Source organism: Astyanax mexicanus, chromosome 13 (assembly GCF_023375975.1).
Source record: "Astyanax mexicanus isolate ESR-SI-001 chromosome 13, AstMex3_surface, whole genome shotgun sequence".
Taxonomy (NCBI): Eukaryota; Metazoa; Chordata; class Actinopteri; order Characiformes; family Acestrorhamphidae; genus Astyanax; species Astyanax mexicanus.
Genome location: NC_064420.1, coordinates 36,045,585 through 36,061,852, shown reverse-complemented (window position 1 = coordinate 36,061,852; position 16,268 = coordinate 36,045,585). Strand labels below are relative to the sequence as shown.

Here is a 16,268-nt window from a genome sequence, read left to right as displayed (position 1 = left end):
AGAAATAATGTGTTAAACCCAGGAAACAATAATTTTAAATTGAGGGACCAATGACTTTTAAACTGTGGGAACAATAATTTTTAAATTGAGGGAACAATTATTTTATATTGAGGGAACAATGATTTTTAAAAATGAGGGAACATTGATTTTTAAACTGTGGGAACAATAATTTTTAAATTGAGGAAACAATGATTTTAAATTGAGGGTACATTGATTTTTAAATTTTGGGAACAATGTTTTTTAAATTGAGGGAACAATGATTTTAAATTGAGGGTACAATGATTTTAACATTTTGGGAACAATGTTTTTTAAATTGAGGGAACAATGCTTTTAAATTGAGGAAACGATGATTTTAAATTGATTTTAAAACACACCCATTATGCAAATAACGGATGCTGCACATTTGGGTTAACACTAAAAAAATTAACTCTGTCAAATAACTTCAATACTGAACATATATATTATACGGGAAATATATATTACTTGTGGTAACAACTTGTGAAACTATATCACTCGTGTTTTTGTCAAAGATACACAGTACTGCATTTTGCTGGAAAAAAGGTGCGCATATTCATGTGAACATCATTCATTTAATTCAAGTACTTGCACACTAAACCTCAAGCATTTCCTCAATAGTGCAACATTGTTTATAGGGGCTGACTGGCGTTAAATAAAGCTTATTTCAGAAGTCTTTAGAATAATTTGTTTAAAAATTTCACATAATATTCTTACATAAAAGCACACTATTGCAGTACACAAAGTGACAAAATAAGCGTTTATGGTTTAGTTGCAGTCTTTTTCTTGTATTGATCACTGTGCGTAAAAGCTCATGGAATGCGTAAAAGCTCATGGAATGCGTAAAAGCACACGTGTAAAAGCATATTGGATTGGTAAAAGCGCACGGATGCGTAAAAGCGCACTGGATGCGTAAATACACATTAAAGCTTAAAAGCACACAAGTCAATATATATATATATATATATATATATATATATATATATATATATATATATATATATATATATATTATTTACTTACAGAAACACATGATTTTATAAACAAAAAATTTAACCAACCAGATTATGTTTTATATTTTATACAATTATCTTTGAGAACAGTTCTGTACACTCTTGGGATTTTAATCTAATTTTTCTCCCTCAGTATTGGCAGTCCCTGGTGTTTAAGGTGCTGAACTGCAAGCAGAATTCCCTTAAAGGTCACCTTCCGCGAAAATCCGATTTTACTTGTTTTTTGTGGAATACAGTAGGTTGTGTACACCTGCACATTAAACTGTTTTGCAGCCCCCATTGTCTGCAGGAGCTAAGCAAAGAAATCCCCCCTCCCCCCCTCCGAAAAACGGGTGAATTTTGAATTATCTTTCTGCCTACGTAGGCAGAAACTCACAGACCAGCCCACCTTGGCTCGAGAAACTCCCAGAGGCGGAGCTGAAGCGACGCAACATCACCGCTCATCAGTTAGGAGGTGGGAGGCAGTGAGCGGCAGAGCGGTGGAGGGGCGTCGCAGTGCTCCTAGCCAATCAGATGAGAGATATTTGCATGCTGTTTGCATGTATGAATATTCATGAGCAAAGCTGGAATCCGGTCATTTTGGACACACCCCTCAAACAGTCCATTAAAAAAGAGCTATACAGAGACACCTGAGCACTTTTTTTTTTACAAAAACGGCTCACATGTCATTCATTCATACTAGAGACCACAACTAGACATTTTAAAATGAAAGAAAAAACGACGGAAGGTGACCTTTAAAGATGCTCTTTTAGAATAAGGACTGGGTGGGGTTACTCGTTAATCTGCGAGCGAGTTTACTTAGTACTTTAGTTACACACGGGTTTAGGAAACACTCTTTAATTAACGATCAATCTTAAGTACAGGTTAATGAAGCTTTCAGGAAATCCACCCCAGATGCATCAAAGCTCACCGAATGCTTCATTGCGCATGAGATGCGTAAAAGTGCAGGAGTTGCATAGAAAACACACAAGATGCACTGACTAAAATATCAGAACCCTGTCACGCTGAGCAGTTCATGGTAATGTGGAACTCTTATTTGCACACATGGCAACAGTCCAATAACACAGTTGCTGTTTTTTTTTTTTTTTTTTTTTTTTTTTTACAAACCTTGATATATTTAAATTTTACTAATACATAAGGTGATAGCTAACATCCTCACACATGCTACTGTTTTTGATTAAATATGGGAAAAATCACAAGACTGTTTATATTATTAATACTTTTTTTTTAAACAATTTCCCTTTCCCTATAAAGTTACCTGTTTTGAAGGTGTGGGTTTTCTTCTGTGACAGTAAAGGTATGTAAATGAACTATAATATTAAACCTCAGAGAGTTATACATTTGAACCAGTTAAGAAATCTCTAAATTGTTAATTGTTAAACAGATTTAAAACTGTTCCCTATAGAAAGGGTTTTTTATTTTTAGCAAAATAAGTGATTCTTTATAGTGTCAACAACTTTTATTGAGATGCAGATTTAATTTTCCAGTCTGATTCATTGGTCACCAGTTCAAAACCAAACAATCAGCTGTTCTCCCACTCATCATTTGACTACTGATCATCTTCCCTACTGTACTGATTTAATGTACCCTAGGGGAAATTTAGCTTGGACTATTATAGTTACAAAACCTAAACTGACCTTTATGTGAGTGTTTGGATTGTTTGATCATATTCAGCAGCAACAGAATGATTCATAGACATATTGATTGTTTCATTTAAGTTTATTTCCAGGACATGTTTGGATATAATGATTTTGTGGTTTCACAAATACAATGATATATAACATCAATAACCTTCACTGAAGGAGATAAACTCAGAAAATTTCAGGTTCTGAGCCTTAAAGTTGTAATAAACTCATAACAAAGTGCACACAGCTAACATAGCTGAATGAATATGAATATTCTCATACATGCAAAAAAATGCATTTGTTTGCAATCACAAAGAACTTGTGTTACAAATGTTTAGACTGCACAGAGTCCAGAAGCTACAGTCTGATCTAGATCTCACTCCACAGGAGTGGAAAGTACTGGATTACAGAATGTCACAGACATTTTACACTCAAGAGTTCAGATCAAAAGTTTCCATTTCAAACAGAAAGCATTTTTCTTACACAGTAAGAGAAAGAAGATCAGAGGAAAAGCTTTCTTTGACTGAAAGCAGATTTAAACATGCTGCAAACTGCAGAGAACATCCACCCACTATGGGCTTTATTTCTCCCTTCAAACAAACATGAAGGATGAAGAGACTCTTCTTGCATAGTAAGAATGAGACATAAAGAAAAGAGGAATAAATTCCTACATATTTAGGAAATCTTAGAAAATGTCAATCTTAGACTGACATGTTAAAGAGTGTTTCCTAATGGTAAAGTGTCCACAGGGTCTACCAGGGTCTCCAGAGAGCAGTAGATGCTGGAGGTTTCTCTTTGCTGCTGGTGCTGCAGGCTGGAGAGCTGAGCTGCAGGACAATTGTTCTGTTCTCCATGGTAGGCTGCATTGTGAGGTAGTGGCTCAGCAGTCTACTCTGGGAGTCTGAGCTCCACACTGAGACAGGAAGCTGACGGCCTCCTGCACACACTTGCTGTAGCCTTCATTGGCTGCAGTGGAGCAGAGTCGTTGTGAGGCTGCTGCTGCTGTTTCAGAAATTGAAGCGTCATCTCCAGGATGTCAGCTTTCTCCTGTCTGGAATCAGGCTGCTGCTTTAGGAATTCTCGGCCCAGGAGAGACTTGAGCTTTTCGATGCTGCTGTTGATGCGTTCTCTACGCATCTTCTCCACTATTGGCTTCCTCAGCTGGAGAGAGAAAAAAGAAATGCATGTTTAATTCCACTGATCAACTTCTGCTTCTGATTTCCACACTAAATCAATCTAGAAGTTAAAGATAGGAGATAGGTAATATGCTGCTGTAGTAGATTTAAGATTTACCTTGTTTGAAAGTGGAAGATGATCTTTGGAGTAGATGAGAGCTGCACTGACTGTAGGAGCCATGGCTGTGTGTCTTCTGTTGGAGTTCTCTGGGAGGAGAAGATGTGAGCTGTGCTGATCTCTCTCTCTCTCCCTCCTCTATTTATACTCCCCAATCTCCATATGAATGTGTGAGGCCTGGCTTTGCTGGAGGTTCTCACAGTCTGCAGCCAATGGGGGAGCTTGGATGACACTAAGGAACGGAGGGCTGCCACATGCTCAGTGAAGTGTGTGTTACTCAGGAAACAATCAGCCCAGCTCTGGGCAGCAGGTGGAGGGGGTGTGTGTTGAGGGGTCTGGACTGTGTGGGAAAGCAGATACGTACATATCAGCACTGGGTGGCATGGTGTGTCTTAAATTAACATTCACAGTACATGTTTGTGCAGATATATCCAATATGTAACTCTCACATGTAGTCTGCCTTTTTTAACACTTTGTAATATTACATTTTGGGCTAAATATGATGTCACAGACAATTTTCCAACAATTAAATTCATGTAATAATTCTCAGTTTTGTAGCTTTCAGTCACTATAAACACTTCAGATGTCTGATTTCTCTCACAACCATCACTGTGAACCCTTTTGACATCCCAGTTTTTGAGCTTCGTTCTCAAGACATTCCAGCATAAATTCCTACACGCCACCAGATGTGTACATCAATAGCAGTCGTTGAATGGAGACTTGACAAATACAGGAGTGTGTGAGCAGTAGAGGAGTGAGACTGCTCTCTCCAGAGCTTTCCCACACTCTCCCCATTCATACACACACAGCTCAATAGAAGTGTGCCTCATTACAGCCAGTTCAGCATATGGCTGAGAACTCAGTGGAGATGCCCAACATCAGACTGATGGTTTTATTGTGCCCCTTTCTCTTTCTTGCAAACATTCCTATAGCTCTAGAAAAAAAGTCACTGGCAATGGTAGCTATAAACACACCTCAGCCCAAAACATCAATACCACCAAAGTGCCTACAAGTGTGTCAGTTCAGCATGTGCCACAAAGAAAGCTAACTTTACAGCTTTATATTACTTGGATATTAGACCACAGGCATCAAAGAGTCTTGGGCACCCGTGACCCTGTTACTTGTTTTGAAGGTACTGACCACTGCATACTGCAAACACCCCACAAGACCTGCCTGAATTAGTTTTTTGTTAAAACTCAAATTCTTATGCTTGACAATTTTAACAGTTTCCAACACACCAACTTAAAAACCTGACTATTCACTTGCTGTCTAATATATTTAAATAAATGACTGTGTTTACAATGTGTTAACGTGCACTCAAATAATCAGATAAAGGAAAACTTTTAATTTCTTCTTTGCAATCCACCAATAATTTCACAATCAGCAAAAAAAACAACAACATATGTTTATATGTTTTTTATGGTTTCTTTTAGTCTATTGTATTTTTACGGTTTCTTTCTCTGTCCAATTGAGTTGCATCTGCATGCTTGACTGAAATAATTCTGAATATACTGTATGTATACATGTGCTGAGAAATCAGATTATTGCATTTATCTGCACTCATTCATATCACATTTTCTAACATATAGAATTTCAGCTGTGCTGTACATGGATCAGATTGTGCCACAATACAAACTATACATTTCAAAACTATGTTCTTACTCCTTAGCCTTTAGCATTATCTATAATGTTTGGCCTTTGTTAGACCTGTCAACATATTTGTTTACCCCTGTGCCTGAAAGGAGGGAGTGTGGGAAAGCCGTAAAAAGAGCAGTCACAACTCTAACCATGGGCTAATGGTTCATTTCTTAATGTTATCTCACACAGAAGTGGTTAAAATTTGCACATTGCAATAAACTATAACTAAATCTAATCTGCTACAAAATAAATTTCCTGAATTCCGAAAAATGTGAAACAAAGTAATTCTAATTTAATTAAATATCCTTTCAAGTATATAATAATTTCTAAATGTACTCTAGATGAGCGGCACGTGCTGTTTCACCAATTAACCCCCGTATTGTCAGTAACAGATCTGGAGGTCTCCACTTTCTCACACACTTCTCTCTCCCACACACACACCCTCCACCTGCTGCCCAGAGCTGGGCTGATTGTTTCCTGAGTAACACACACTTCACTGAGCATGTGGCAGCCCTCCGTTCCTTAGTGTCATCCAAGCTCCCCCATTGGCTGCAGACTGTGAGAACCTCCAGCAAAGCCAGGCCTCACACATTCATATGGAGATTGGGGAGTATAAATAGAGGAGGGAGAGAGAGAGAGATCAGCACAGCTCACATCTTCTCCTCCCAGAGAACTCCAACAGAAGACACACAGCCATGGCTCCTACAGTCAGTGCAGCTCTCATCTACTCCAAAGATCATCTTCCACTTTCAAACAAGGTAAATCTAAAATCTACTACAGCAGCACATCTCCTATATTCCTATCTTTCATTTCTAGATTGATTTAGTGTGGAAATCAAAAGCAGAAGTTGATCAGTGGAATTAAACATGCATTTCTTTTTTCTCTCTCCAGCTGAGGAAGCCAATAGTGGAGAAGATGCGTAGAGAACGCATCAACAGCAGCATCGAGAAGCTCAAGTCTCTCCTGGGCAGAGAATTCCTGAAGCAGCAGCCTGATTCCAGACAGGAGAAAGCTGACATCCTGGAGATGACACTTCAATTTCTGAAACAGCAGCAGCAGCAGCCCCACAATGACTCTGTCTGCTCCACTGCAGCCAATGAAGGCTACAGCAAGTGCGTGCAGGAGGCCGTCAGCTTCCTGTCTCAGTGTGGAGCTCAGACTCCGTCCCAGAGAAGACTGCTGAGCCACTTCTTCACCATGCAGCCTTCCATGGAGAACAGAACAAGTGTCCTGCAGCTCAGCTCTCCAGCCTGCAGCACCAGCAGCAAAGAGAAACCTCCAGCATCTACTGCTCTCTGGAGACCCTGGTAGAGCCACCAAGCCACATTAAATGCCTGAAGGTGATGGCATGGACAGTTCAACGTTCTAACTGTTATTGCAGTTAAAGAAGAGTATTGGTTTATAAACCATTGTCTGGTGTATTCCTGATTGGGAAGAATTTCTGATCAAGATGATCACAGAAGATCACAGTAGCTCTTAGCAGAGCTTTATAGCAAATATCTACTGTTTTAGTACGATGTTTCATTTTGCTTTGTTTTTAAATCTGCTCTATTTTAAGAGTTATTCTTATTGGAGAGTCTCACATTGAGATTCATTGTTTTTGTTTCTATGAAACCAATGTTATTGATCCTATGGATTGATTGTCTCATGTATTGTATCACGTTCCTTCTTGGAACGGATGTTTCCTAGATCCTTTTTTTATCACAATGATAAGAATGTATGTGTATTATCATCTCTTTTAAGAGGTGAAATGTTTGTGCAAAGTGTGCATTGAACTGTGAAACCACATTGGTACTGTTATTACTTTGATCAAAGTGATGTCTACGAAGATGCTGAGCATCTACCTCATTAAAAAAAAAGCATTTTTCTTGAAATATATCACTTGTGTCTGTCATATTTTTCTTACCTCACATAGTACTGGTTACAATAACTCAGCCAACATTAAATGGGGCATAAACCAAAGTTTATATCCAGTTGCTTATTAGATCTCTCTAATTAAATAGCTCCTGGACAGTGGCCTGGATTCTGTAGCTCCTGGTGAGCTAGCATCCTACAGGTTACACATCTATACATCTATAATCTATCACACCTCATTGAACTGCTCAAGTGCTTCTGGAGGCTGTAATTAGATTAGATAAGTGGGACTGATTAGTGGTTGGTACTAAAGACTTGACCCATGGTTTAGAGATTATGATGTGGGTGAGGTTTGTGAAACCTAATGTCTATATTTGCACTACCACTCACTAGCCTATTACAGTACATTAGCAGTTCAGACTGCATTTAGAAATAATTATTCATTATTGATATAGGGCAGTGGTGGCTCAGGGTTTAGAGCACTGGTTTATTAATAACAGGATTGTGGGTTTAATTCCCAGGGTTCAACAAGCTGCTACTGTTGGACCTCTGAGCAGGGCCCTTAATGCAGGTGATGGCTGCCCACCTCTCTGGGCATGTCTTTTTTTTTTTTTTTTTTTACTAGTGTGTATCTGTGTGTGTTAAGTTACCCGCATGGATAGTTTAAAGACAGAGGCCAAATTCCACCTGTGAGCAACACCATCAAATTCTTAGAATCTATAAATTGGTAGGACTATACTATTGATAATTAGCTTTGCTGTACATTACAACTTTAAGATGTGTTTATCTGACAAGTTCTTCACAATACTTTTTTTTTCTAAAAAACTTTTTCAAAAAAGTTTTCACAAACTTTAAGATAATATATTACACACTATTGTACTGTTTATAATAACATAACCATACAATACAGACTTCCTGAAAGAGGAATTACCCCCCGTGCCAGTTCTACAACTTCTTCACAGCATATGCCGAAACCGCCAACTTTACAACACAAGAAGTCTTGGGAAAATCTTGGGAGCAAAGCAGCTCTTAAGGTCCAGATGGTCCTGCTATGTGTAAGGTCTCCCCCTTGAACAAAGAGAGATCAAACACCGTGGCTAATGTGATGTGTAACAAGACACACTTCTTTTGTGCCTTTATTGAGGGCAGTGAATGAATGGACTGTGGGAAAGGGAAGACAGCCCTCTCACACAGAATGCATGGGAATCTCAGCACAGGCCTGACTACTGCAAGCGTAGTTCCCATACCAGTCAACAGGTTGGTCAACAAATAGCATACTTTCACATGCGCAGGAAAGTATGAAGTGAAGTGAAAATTAATTAAAAAATGAAGTGAATTAAGTTTTTATGCAAAATAAAACAAAAAAACAGCAGAACCATAGGCAATCAAGACTATCTAATGTTAAATCAACACAATAAAACTATCATTTTTGTACGTTATGCAGGACACTGGTTTTCTTTTAGGGTTTTTATATTTAGTGTATGACCACACAGGGTGGTGGGAACTGGAGCAAAGCTCTTGGCCTTGGTGTGACCATGTGGTCTTGGTAAGCTAAAGCCAGTTCACATGCCCTCACCTGTTGTCTGTGCTTTATAAGTGGCCTTGAGCTACAGACGTCCATAAAAAGTAATGGGAGAAAACTCACTCTTTGGCAATGCTAAGTTTCTGAATCGGTTTCTCTGATTTTGCTATTTATAGGTATATGTAAAGTGAACATTGTTGTTTTGTTCTATAAACTATGGCTGACATTTCTTCCAAATTCCAAATACAAATATTGTCATTCAGAGCATTTATTTGCAGAAAATGTGAAATGGCTAAAATAACAAAAAAGCTGCAGAGCTTTCAGACCTCAAACAATGCAAAGAAAACAAGTTCATATTCATAAAGTTTTAGGATCCCATAAATCAATATTTGGTGGAATAAGCCTGGTTTTTAATCACAGTTTTCATGCATCTTGGCATGTTCTCCTTCTCTTTTGGATAACTTTATGCCACTCCAGGTACAAAAAATCAAGTAGTTCAGCTTGATTTGATGGTTTGTAATTATCCATCTTCCTCTTAATTATATTTCAGAGGTTTTTAATTAGGTAAAATAAAAAACTCTTAATTTTTAAGTGGTCTCTTATTTTTTCACCAGAGATGTATATAGAGAGAGGATCATAGCACACAATTTAAAGAACTAATGTGAAACCTCTACAATCCTTTTACTTTCTCAATTCATTGTCTAAAGGTATTAACCGCTTTGATTTACAGGACGGAGTGGCAGTGGACAGCAGGCCCGGTGCTTTCTCACACTCGACCAGCCAACCAAGCTGTCTCTTTGTCGAGACAATAGGAGGGATCAGTCATGGCTGTGCTCTTCTTAAGAATGGAGTCTGTGAGTCTGGGGTGGCTTGTGAGGAGTGTGGGAGACACATGCACAATCCGAGGAGCAAAACACAGGGCAGCACTGCCTACCCCACCCATTCCCACACACGAGTGCTGGTGTTAAAGGTCACCACCACATTAATTCAGATACTTTCTTAGATACTGACAGACCCATTCCAAAACACTGGGGTTGGTTTGTATGCGTTTTATCTCACAGCAGTTTGTATTACCTTTCTGCAGTTTAGAGGAGCTCTGAGTAGACTCTGTGTACAAAAGTTACACACAATATTTTCAACAAAGTGTCTTTGTAAAATGGTGAGTGATCAAATAAACTTGGTTAGTAAAAGAGTGTGGTATTGTTTAGCATTAACCTAAGTCCAAAACAAACCTGCTAAAAAGACCAGCTCAAGACCAGCATAGCCTTTGCTGGTAGACTAGCTCATTAACTAGCTCTTGTTTAACATAGAGTATGTTTTTTTCTGAATGACCAACTGGATTTTTAGCAGAGTTAAAGAAACGACGTTTATGCCTTGCTTACAATTCATTCTCTAGTGTATTGATAACTTTAGCTAAAAGCTAAACAGCACCCAAATTATCTACAGAACTTTTCAACCCACGGCTGGATGTTCAGCTGTTTTAACATTATTCATTAGCATTTATTTACCCAATACAAATATTTTAGACCACAGTACTACACTTGGATTCAGACATGACTGTTGCCTTCTTGCCTCAAATACTGTCTATGGAGGAAGCATTTACATCTACTACAAACAGGAAAGTGACATTTACTAATAAAATATCATGCACAAACTCATTTTTCATCATTTTAGTCATCATTTTTAGTTACAAGATGTGTACAAGATGTGTATATGCATATCGGCCAATTATATCACTGCACTACAAATTCTCTACAGTTAACTGCACCTTGTACATGCTTATTGTCTGCTGTCTATTGCTGTACTCCTTGTCCATTTACTATGTGTTTTGTATTGCATTATGTCTGTCTAATGTCTATCTTTGCACAAATTTCCTTCTTTACTGGAGATGTAGCCTAACAGCGTTTCGTTGTACTGTTAAACCAGACCAGGATCAGTATAATGAAAATAAAGTTTCATTGAACTGAACTGAATTGAATTTGAACCTATTTCTGTGTCATACACAGAATCAAATGTTTTGTTTTTAATGTATTAAAATTCAATTAATATTTTTAAATACCATGAAATAATAATATGTAGTTAAGGACAACACAAATCTAGCCGGGCAAACAACCCAAACATTTAAACAGTAGCTAGGTTAGTGTGTTTATGTGAGAACTGTCGTGTCAGTGCTGAACATCTCACCTGGTTTACAGGCTGCAGGTTTCTTCTCAGCTATAATATAAGTTAGATAAATACAGTGAGTTCAGCTGTGGGTTGAGGGGAAGAACCAGGGCCGCTGCTAAGGTTTTGGAGGCCCTAAGCATAACTGGTCAGGGAGGCTCAACCGTCGCTTCATAGTTGAATTACCATTTAGTAGCAACTTCGCGCGGTGAACTTGTCTCCTGCCAAACTCAAGTAGCGTTGCTACTTTAGTCAGGACTAAGGTTGCCAGATAAGTTACGATTTTTCATCCTATTTGTTTATTTTATTTTAAGTTTTTAACTTACACAAACATTGCACTGGACAAGTTTTTGTATAGAATGGCCACATACACTTTAAAAATGGTTAAACATGCGCAAGATTTAGCGCCTCCATGCATTTTTTTGATTATTTATTTGACTGGAAAATGTCACATCTGGCAACAACCAACAGAGCAAACCGAGCCGTGCCATTTCAGGCAATAGGGGTGGGGGCATTATATTATGCACAAAAATAATAACGTGCCGCTTTTAAGTAGTAGAGTAGGTGCCCCATGCAACGTTTAAAGACAAAAAAGATGAGCGTATCATAAATAATTCACATTGGGTTTTAAATTTAATAATGTCATAATTTCAACACATTTCATTCTCAGTCAATTTGGCTCCCTGCAACTGCAAAATGGTTGAGGCCTAACGCTGGCTGCGTTGTCTGCGTATGCAGAGCGGCGGCCCTGGGAAGAACTATATACACACACGCGTCCACTGTTGCTACAGTTTACAATTACAGCCTGGTTCTCCAGTTATTTAGGCTGTAGGTTATATAAGCTGTTTCATGAAGTGTGAGCTGCAGACAGCAGTGTGGGTCCACGTGCTCTCCCACGCTCCCCCGCACGCGGTCAGTATTTAATGTGACACGCTTCCTCGCGGTCCCTCAGTTCCGGAGCCGGGCGCGTGGACGTGACAGCTTTGTCAGGTCTGAGTGTGAGATTTCTGCCACCTCTCTGCTACTGAAGCGCCTATCAAAGCCAGTCCTGCCTGAAATAAACCCCACAAACCAGCAGCCCGTGTGTTTACAGTCGTGCTAGGAAACGCTTTGATGTGCACGCGGTTTAACCACGTGCCATTATCTCACCTCTGTGTGCTTCTGCAGGACTCCTGTAGAAGTGTGGGACAGGTTTAGTGTGTGTTTAAACTGCAGGCATGCTTGAGAAAAGTGGGGAAAAAGCTAGCTACAGTCTATTTCCCCCCCAATGTTTTTCTTATGTATATATATATATGACCAAAAAATTAAGAGACCACCGGAGTTTCTCAATCAGTTTCTCTGATTTTGCTATTTATAGTTATATGTTTGAGTAAAATGACCATGTTGTTTTTTATTTTATAAATTACGGACATTTCTCCCAAATTCCAAGTAAAAATATTGTAATTTAGAGCAATTATTTCCAGAAAATTAGAAATGTCTCAAATAACAAAGAGCTTTCATGCAAAGAAAACAAGTTTAATCAAAATTTTCATGCATCTTGGCACGTTCTCCTCCACCAGTTTTACACACTGCTTTTGGATAACTTTATGCCACTCCTAAGGCAAAAATTCAAGCAGTTCAGCTTGGTTTGATGGCTTGTGATCATCTATCTTCCTCTTGATTATATTCCAGAAGTTTTCAATTTTTAATTTTTAAGTGGTCTCTTATTTTTTTCTAGAGCTGTAGGTGCATAACACCATCTTAAACTTCTGTTTACCATTGACAAATTAAATTCTATAAAAGGCCAGACTTTCTGAGTTGGGGATGTATAATATGAATGAATGCTGATAACTGTATAAATGAGTGCTATCGCAATTAGTCTGTTTTATTAAACAATTTACATTGATTCATATAAAAAATCAGATATGTTACTAATACACCTTACTGAATAAAAATATATTTGCTGATTGTTTGGTTTCTTTGTTCGTTTTTTACATTAATTGTAAATATACTATATTGTACTATACTATATACTTTTGGCAACAGAATATGTATGTATGAACTTTTGAGGTGGACTTGAAGGCAGAGAATGATTAGAAGACCTTGGGTAAAGCTCTTGGCTTTGGCATGGCCATATGGTCTACGGAAACAAAAGCCAGTACTTGTTGCCCACTTGATGCAATAGCAAAATATCATGGAAGTAGAAGAGAACAGTCGCCAACAAACTTTAGTTTTAGGCTGACAGATGCTGGATATACTTCCATAGAATTTGTTTGGCTCAATAGATTCAGATTCAGAGCTGTAGGATTATAAAAATGAGCCATTAATTATATGTAGGTCAAACACATTGTGAAAAATCCAACTTAACAAAGTTTAAATTACTTTTTATCAAGCTGACTTCAGTGCATGCTTCAGCCACTCTAAAGCACAGCTTTATTAACCCTGTTAATGAAGGTTTTAAGTATATAGGATAGAGCAGTCAGAAATCCAAGGGGCTTGAAAAAATATCATGTAAAGTAGATCAGCCAAACGACTGTTGGCCCTAAAAGTTGAGCCAGAGCTTACGAGAAAGTTCTCAGACAATAAAAGTGGCATGCCTCTGATACCTTGGGAAACTTTCTCCCGACAGAAGACATGCAGCCAGTTAACCATAAAATGAATGGCCTCTATTGTTGTGATGAGCCAGCCCTCTGGTCTCAGAGTGTGGGAAAAGTAATCCAGCACAAGCCACATGACTTTGTAATGGAAATGCTGGAGTATAAATACAGCAGGCTGTCCCTCAGAGGGTCCCACAACTTATTCTGCAGCCAAGAAGAAACACAGAAAGAGATGGCTCCACACGCAGCTCCTCTCTCCACCTTTGACCACCTGAGATTCAGTGAAAAGGACAGACTTAAGGTATGTTACAGTTTAAGCTGTAAAAAAACTGTTCTACTGTTCTCATTATTTTTTATTCTTTCTCAATTTTATGAACAGTGTTTTAACCAAATCTCTTCTCTAATTTATTTCCAGCTGAGAAAGCCAATCATCGAGAAGATGCGCAGAGACCGCATCAACAGCTGCATCGACCAGCTCAAGAAGCTGCTGGAGAAGGAGCTCCACAGCCAAGACCCCAGCACCAAGCTGGAGAAAGCAGACATCCTGGAGATGACTGTCAGCTTCCTGAAGCAGCAGCAGCGACTGCCAGCCGTACAGGCCCAGAAGGATTATAACGAAGGCTACTCACACTGCTGGAGGGAGTCTCTGCACTTCCTTAACGTCCATTCTACCAGAGGACGATCAGCCCAGGAGTTCCAGCAGCTCCACCAAGCCCAGAGAAGAACCAGCACAGAGCTCAGCTGCAGCAGCCAAGCTCCATCCAGCCCCAGCCCAAGACTGAGCCCAAGCCCCAGCTCCAGCCTAAGCCCCAGCTCCAAGCATAGTCAAGCACTGACCATCCAGCAGCAGCCTGGCAGGCCTGTCTGGAGGCCTTGGTAGAAGTTTGGGTGAATGATTAACTTTTGAAACCTGAGGAATAGTGATGTTCATGTTCCTCACTCTAGTAGGAGATATTAAGTTCCAGAATTATAAGCATATCATGTTTTGTCATCATATTGATTGGCTAAAGCTTGAAATTTATGTGTGGGCAAGTTTTTGCCAATGTAAAGATATATATGTGTAATGGTGGCTCTTATTTGCATATTTAACACATGGCGTTTTTTTCTAACTTTTTTTTTTTGACTTCTGTTAGAGCAAATACTGTACTGTGTGATGTGTCTTTATATATAGGTAACGTTTTACTCCAGTGGAGTATGTGTGTTATACAAGCCAGATTTATGAATTTGTGTTGTATTTACAAGTGTTCCAGAGAATATTTCTCTACGTGTTGAGAATTGAATTCAGCACTGTATGTTCACTAAGGATTACGGTAAACTTTGATAAAGGAACCAGTCCATTGTGTATGTGTGTAAGCAGATTGTGCATATTGTACTTTTGTATTGTGATTGATTTTGTAAAACCAAGCTTGTTCACTTTTATTGCTAATAAATTCTATTTTTCAAATAACATGCTGAGCATTTCTTTTTTTTTTCTCATACCTGTCGGTTGCACATTCTCAAATCCATGGTAGTCTAGTTATATAGACTATATTTTACTTTTAATAAAAAATCTCCATTCAGAATGCTTTGTAGTCCAAGACTAGGCTTAATCTCTGTCTGGTAATCTGCCTTATAAGTATCAAATTTTGTTTATTTAAAGGTCCTAAATAAAATTGGGAATAAAATTGTAACACAATTTCTCTTCTTTTTTCGCTATATATGATACTTTTAGAACTCAGTTTTAAGATAATTTATTTTCTTGTCACCATTAAAGACCCCAATTTATCTCAATATTACACATAAATGGTCAAAATAATTAGAGATACATAAAACTTTCATCAATAAAATTGTCCCATGTTTCTTCTTTTTTTATCCGTATCTGATACTTTTACAACTAAGTAAGTATGTACTAAGTATTTTTTTTTCTTCACAAAACTTTCATCATAATTCACTCTGTATTTTTTTTAAGAAAGGAGGGGGGGGGGGGGGGCAGTTATATTCCCAAATAATCGTGTCAGGATTAGGATTCCTGAGCAGCACATTTCTTATAAACACCAACACAGACACTCACTAGCAACACAACATCTGTGCTCGTGAAGAAAATGCCTCTTAAATGGCATCATTGAGCCTCTTCTCTATAGGCACACTTCCATTGTCCTGCCCCCCTGAGAGAATTACACACTGAATAGGGGAGTAGTGTGGGAAGCACACCCAGTCAGGCTACTCACACACTTGAGAATCAATGGAGATGACCTCCTCTATGTCCTGTTTTATCTTCTCATCTGCCCCCAGGGTGTGTGTGTGTGTCTTTGTGGTTGGTTGGGGGTTGGGGGGGGGGGTGCCTGCACTACAAACAAGTAGTAAGTAACTAATGGAGATAGATGTGGTGATACTGACTGTATGGTTATTTTTCTGAGGTCCAGATACACATGATACCCTGTGTGTCGTTGGTTTAAAAGCTATCACTGACCACTGGGATTTACGGACATCTGCCGTGGCACCCTTTTAAAGCAGCTGCCCAGTTAAACCTTTTCACCTTTTCCCAAGAAACCCCTTCAGTGAAACTGGGCACGCTTACCCGAAAGTACGT

General features: G+C 38.7%; 3 protein-coding genes across 3 annotated transcripts; 2 read left to right on the top strand and 1 right to left on the bottom strand.

Moving 5' to 3' along the window:
* Window positions 1–2,728: 2,728 nt before the first annotated feature.
* Window positions 2,729–4,135, bottom strand: LOC103022045 (transcription factor HES-5-like). Its single transcript, XM_049462989.1, is given in 4 exon segments — window positions 2,729–3,563; window positions 3,566–3,634; window positions 3,637–3,814; window positions 3,947–4,135. Coding segments are annotated over 4 exon segments (468 nt in total). The 5' UTR covers window positions 4,010–4,135; the 3' UTR covers window positions 2,729–3,405.
* Window positions 4,136–6,204: 2,069 nt separating this feature from the next.
* LOC111194126 (transcription factor HES-5-like) lies at window positions 6,205–7,462 on the top strand. Its single transcript, XM_049462988.1, has 2 exons — window positions 6,205–6,342; window positions 6,476–7,462. The coding sequence occupies exons 1-2, from the start codon at window positions 6,280–6,282 to the stop codon at window positions 6,893–6,895; spliced, it is 483 nt and encodes a 160-aa protein (XP_049318945.1). The 5' UTR covers window positions 6,205–6,279; the 3' UTR covers window positions 6,896–7,462.
* A 6,429-nt stretch (window positions 7,463–13,891) lies between these two features.
* Window positions 13,892–15,146, top strand: her12 (hairy-related 12). Its single transcript, XM_007246324.4, has 2 exons — window positions 13,892–14,000; window positions 14,115–15,146. The coding sequence occupies exons 1-2, from the start codon at window positions 13,932–13,934 to the stop codon at window positions 14,577–14,579; spliced, it is 534 nt and encodes a 177-aa protein (XP_007246386.2). The 5' UTR covers window positions 13,892–13,931; the 3' UTR covers window positions 14,580–15,146.
* Window positions 15,147–16,268: the final 1,122 nt, after the last annotated feature.

What these genes read in the sequence shown, in the direction of transcription:
- LOC111194126 (XM_049462988.1), top strand. Translation starts at nt 6,280, where the DNA reads ATGGCTCCTACAGTCAGTGCAGCTCTCATCTACTCCAAAGATCATCTT. An exon ending in ATCTTCCACTTTCAAACAAG is followed by an intron (nt 6,343 to 6,475) that starts GTAAATCTAAAA and finishes TTCTCTCTCCAG; the next exon opens with CTGAGGAAGCCAATAGTGGA.
- her12 (XM_007246324.4), top strand. Translation starts at nt 13,932, where the DNA reads ATGGCTCCACACGCAGCTCCTCTCTCCACCTTTGACCACCTGAGATTC. An exon ending in GTGAAAAGGACAGACTTAAG is followed by an intron (nt 14,001 to 14,114) that starts GTATGTTACAGT and finishes ATTTATTTCCAG; the next exon opens with CTGAGAAAGCCAATCATCGA.